This window comes from Python bivittatus, unplaced genomic scaffold (assembly GCF_059951505.1).
Source record: "Python bivittatus isolate LINGU-HERP-01145 unplaced genomic scaffold, Pbiv_v1 ctg000190_np1212, whole genome shotgun sequence".
Classification (NCBI taxonomy): Eukaryota; Metazoa; Chordata; class Lepidosauria; order Squamata; family Pythonidae; genus Python; species Python bivittatus.
In genome coordinates, this window is record NW_028277042.1 from 21,572,182 (window position 1) to 21,577,333 (window position 5,152).

At 54.9% G+C, this 5,152-nt stretch overlaps 1 protein-coding gene across 1 annotated transcript; it reads left to right on the forward strand.

The window, feature by feature from the left end:
* The first annotated feature begins 2,166 nt into the window (after nucleotides 1–2,166).
* Nucleotides 2,167–4,155, forward strand: LOC103058726 (melatonin receptor type 1B-B-like). The gene is made up of 2 exons (XM_007441061.2): nucleotides 2,167–2,935; nucleotides 3,834–4,155. Exons 1-2 carry the CDS (start codon nucleotides 2,170–2,172, stop codon nucleotides 4,136–4,138), a joined length of 1,071 nt encoding a protein of 356 aa, XP_007441123.2. The 5' UTR covers nucleotides 2,167–2,169; the 3' UTR covers nucleotides 4,139–4,155.
* Nucleotides 4,156–5,152: the final 997 nt, after the last annotated feature.

A 5,152-nucleotide genomic window follows, 5' to 3' on the forward strand; every position in this document is an offset into this window, starting at 1 on the left:
AGATGATTTGCAATTTGCTCTGCATGAAAAGAATATTCTGTCCGCATGTCATGGGGGTGCAAACACATTTTAGAGCCCCAAGAATGTTCTCCACCCCATGGAGTGTGGTTTCCTCTCCTTCTGTTACCCAAATGACAGCAAAGTGATCTCAAAGAGGGAGGTCGCCCGGGTCAGCCCAGCCAGGGAGACCAGGCCAAGCAATCGGCGCCAAGAAAGGCTAAAACTACTTTTATCGAGAGTGGCGATAATCACAGAAGCGTGAAGGTCTGACTGGGCTGCATCTCCTCCTCCTCCTTCTGCCCACTTGGCAGGGGGGCTGTAGGAAGGGGTCTGCCTGGGCCACTTCCAAGGCTTTCTGCTTGTTTGGGATCGAAGATATTGTTTTCCCTTGTCCCTTTGGTAACGGATCTCACCCCCCTCCAACAGTAAAGGTCATCTTCCTTGCCGTCTACGCCCTGGAGGAGACTGGGCTGGGCCTGGGCCCAAACCTCTGGTGAGCAGCGCCAGCAACACGCTGCTTGCATTTATCCTCAAATGCAAACATGTGAAGTTCGGTGGCTATTTAACAAGTCTCGGAGGGAAAGGAGAAGCGGGGGACATTCTCCTTTCAGGGACTTTTGCTTAGGAAATTGCTGGACTGACAAGCGGCTACCTCTCCTGCTCTCTGGAACCAGGGTCCAGCCTTTCTGCCTGCTCCCCGCAACTGCAGGCAGCCGCCCTGCCTTGCTGAGGACCTGCCGCCACAGATCTGTGGGGTTCCAGCAGATCAAGACGAGATGGGGGAGACTCAAGGAAGCAGCTGATCTCAGCTCAGCTTATGGTCCTCCAAGTTTCATTCTGGCCCCTTCCCGGTTGGGTGCTGGGAGGTGCCCTGCACCGACCGGCCATTGAGTTTGTGGCTTGCAAGTTAGACGAAAATGATGTTCACCACCACACTTAGGGCTCATTTTGCAATAAAAGAACGCAGGGATCGTTTTTCGCACTACAGCCTGACCCAGCCCACCTCTCCCCCACAAATTAGTCAACCGAAATTGTCAACACTTCCCTCTTGATCTCATTTTCACCAAGTTTGCATTGTTTCCAGACGGTTTTAAAAACACAGGCTCTAACTCTGCAAATACTGCAGGTAGGTGAGCAATCCGTAGTCCAGGGTCGATGTGGACACGAAGTACTTCTCAGCTGAGAAGGTCTGGCTCCCTGGGACTGAAACTTTAGCGTGGCTCCCATCTGACCTCCGTTCCTCCCTCCCCCAGTCGGCAGCTCAGCCCTAAAGAGGGCTTCTGAGGAGCTCTGAATGGACCCTCAGCTGCTGGAGCCGGGTGGAAAGGAAAGAATTCCTGCTTGGAAACTATCTCAGCAAAAAGAGGAATACTGCAGACCTAACTGGAAAAAGTCAATTGGTGACGTAGCCTAGAAAATGGTCCTATACGTATCTAGAGGGCAGATTTTTACATCACCTTCACAAGGGTCCCAAATTCAGGGTTCTCTCATCGTTTGTGGAACTGCTCCAACTCCCCCCAAGCTGGGCCCTTCCAGGGCTGTTGGACTACAATTCCTTCAACACACCTGGAGAACATCAGGCTGGGCTGCTCACCGGGAGGTGTGAAAGACTCAAGGCTGGGAATGAACTTCAGGTGAAGCCCTTGGGGCCCCTCTCTTTCTCTGAGCTGGTTGGCCACAGCTTCTCAGTTGGGCAGCCTGAGGAAAGATGTTGCCTTCTCAGGAGGAAGCCAAGCCATATAAGGCCCCACTTGCAGACACTCAGGCCAAAACTCTTCCCTGGACAGTGTGTGTGCAGCTGCAACAGCAACAGCAACCACCACCACCAACATAACCTTCGTAATCATCATGTCCTCAGGCAGCCCCTACTGTTGCATCTTCCTGCTGCTTGTGGCCTTTACTTTTGAGGAGGAGACCTGGGCAGAAGCCAGAATCCCTTTGACCAGAGAGCCCAAGCTCTTAGTGCCTGGGCGGGAGAAGCTTCTGGGCACACCAGAAAGGAACAAAGGCTGGGGAGGTGGGCCCATCCTGAGTCTGGAGGGGGTCTCCCACACCAGCAGGGGGACAAGGGTGCCTGACGGCCTTGGGACGAGCCAGGAGACAGCGCGGGACCCCCAGGATGAGAGCCAGCAACCCTTGTGCCCGCCTGGGGACCGCAGCCAGAGCTGGATGGTGAAAGTGAGCCTCCTGGGTGTCCTGGGGCTTCTGGTCATGGGGGGCAACGGGCTGGCCATCGCGGTGCTGGCCTCCTCCGTGTCCGGCTGGAGCCACAGCAGCCGCCTCACGCTGCTCTCGCTGGCTGTGTCAGACGCGGCGCTGGCCGTGCTGGTGGTACCCCTCAACCTCTACCGCAGCCTGCAGCTGGGGCCGGCAGCCCCCGAGGAGGCTGCTGGGGAAGAGGCTGCCTACTGCCGGGTGGTGGCCTTTGTCAACTCCAGCATCTTTGGTGCCTCCCTCTACTCTCTGGCGGGGGTCTCCCTGGAGCGCTACGTGGCCGTCTTCTTCCCTCTCCACTACGGCCGCCTCCTGAGCGGCAGGCGGGTGGCTCTGCTCATCGCGGCCGCCTGGCTCCTGCCAGCGATCCTGTTGCTGCCGCTGGCCGTCCCCGCCCCTGCGGCGGTGGTCCAGGTCCGCTTCTCCGCAGCCGCCCTGCTGTGTGAGCCAGACTATGGCTCCAACACCCTCTACTCCCTCTGGATCGCTGGCACCATCTTCTGTCCAGCTGCGGGAACCATCACCGTTACGAACGTGCGCCTCTGGCTAGTGGCCCGCTCCCAGCGCCGGCGTGGAAAGGACCTGAGCTTGCTGGGGAAGGCGGGGGGCCCCAAGAGGCTTCGGCTGCTCCAGCTGGATGCTGCTGCCCGGGTCCTGCTCCCAGTTGTTTTTGCCTTCTTGGCCTGCTGGGCCCCCTGCATCGGCACCATCGTGTACAACTGTAAGTGCCCCGGGGCGGTGGGTGGCACGGCTCCTCTTCCCGGGCAAAGGCACAGAGGCGTTTGCACCCCCTGCATTCTTGCCCCAGGAGTGCTCCTTTTCACCCAGGCGGTCAGCTCACTCCGTGGGCGTATACACTGTGGTCAAGGAAAACAGCGTGCGCCATCGGGGGGGCGGAGGGGAGGGACGGCAGGGCTCTGGGATCGGCAGTTGTAATGTGCAATTATGCTCTAATCAGCCTCCCCGGCCTAGTGACCCGCAGACAGTCGTCTCTGTGCGATTCCAATTACCTCCCCCGACGCAGAGGTTCGGGTTCTGCACATTTGAAAAATACCAGGTGGCCAAAGGCTGCTGTACAATTTGCCTCAATTGATGAGATTAAGTATTGCCATTTAGATGAAAAGACTGGAGGTGGCGGAGTAAGTCTACGGAGCTGGAGGTTGTGTGTTCTGTCATCTGAGAGTGAGGATGGATTAGTGGATTCCTGAGCACGAGTGAGTGTGGATATCATTTTAGTTTCTCCTACGGGAAGAGGAGGCAAGAGAATGTCATCGGGGGGTGTGCAGAACAACTTCCGATTCTTTGATTCATGGGCTTGTGAGTAAATTCAGCAGGCCTTTTTCAGAACAAATACGTTTTGTCTAAACGTGCAGATCTCAATGCTTAGACCAGCTTTCCTCAGTCTGACATCTTCCAGATAAGCTATGAATCCCATAATCCTCAAACGACGTGTTTCCTGAGGATTCTGGTTGCCGCAACACTGCTGTACCTGGAAGGCATCAGACTGGTATAAGTGATGAAGTCTTGAACTCGCCTACGGCAAGAGGACGGAGCCGAGACATTCAAATGAAACGTGCCCTGTAGCAACCGACTCATGCCCGTCTTCTCTCTCTCCCCAGCAATCACTCAAGAAAGAGTCCACGAATGGGTAGAATTCGTTGCTTTGTGGCTCCCCATTGGCAGTGGCTTCCTCAACTGCTTTGTCTACTTTTGGGTCAACAGGAACTTCCGGCACAAATTCCAGAAGATTGGACAAAAACTCTGCTTGCCCTGCTGCCCAACAGAGCCGGAACTGTGGCCACAGCACCTCCATACTGTCTCTGCTGATGTGAAGAAGGGTTGCAGGCATCCCGGCCTTTCCCCACATTGCTCCTTCAGCATGTCCCCTTCCAGCAACGGCCTTCCTCTTTTTCGAGACGGCTAATAGCCTGTAGGAATCCAATCCAGCCTTCTTACATTGTGTGGGTTTGTAACTCTTAATGGACCCTCAAATCCACTGTCTTTGTGCAGCTGAAGAGTATTTGTCATTTGGAAGATCTTGGACCCTTGAAGTTAACTCAGGAAATGGATATATCAAGTCAGCTGTACCGAAAACGTGACGGCTTCATTAGCTGGGGGCAGAAATGCCCAAGGAGGAGTGAATGCTGTGACCCCCTCCCCGGCTGGCCTGCGGTCTAACTGTGCAGACAAGCGTCTCCAGGACAACCCTGGGATGCAGACAGCAGTGCAGAGCGGCGGTGGGTGATGGTGAAGCATCTGTCTGAAAAAGCTGGGTTCTTTACAAGGCCCCTCCAGGGGAATGTGAGGAAACCAACCCCTGGCGATAATCTCAGAGCATCTGGAATAAAACGGAGCTCCAGGGTCAGCCATGCTCACTTGTCTAACGGGACAACTTCAGCACATCTCTCCCTTCCCATACAAAGGCTTTGCTAACCAACTTGTTTTGCAGTCCCATGAAAAGATGAAAACCAGGGCCGTGATTTCTAAGTTAACATCACTTGGTTTTAATTCCCCTTTTTTAGTGGCTAGACTTTGCTTTTCGCTTGAGATTTAAGAGAAGGTTTTAGCTCGATCCGTGGACTTGGCCACGGAGAGTGAGCAGACTGATTCCTCGATCCACCGAGTGGGGGGGGAGGTTCCTTAGCCATGCTCTGGGAGCATCTATGCCTTTTGTTGATTAACCCATTGCGTAATTGTCCTGAGAGGAAAAAAAGGATGCTGGGAACTTGACTTGGCCTCTTCCGTAGTTTTTTAGATCATCTTGGCTGGGTCCTCCCTCATTGCTCACCGTATCTTGGCGTACGTCACCCCTTTCACAACATCAGCTGGAATATGCCCACGACCACGGGGCTGCTTCAGTTTGGTCCATAACACCAGCAGCCTGGGACCTGGGACTTTCCCGTGGCTGTTCCATTTTCCTAGCCTAGCCAGCCTTTCT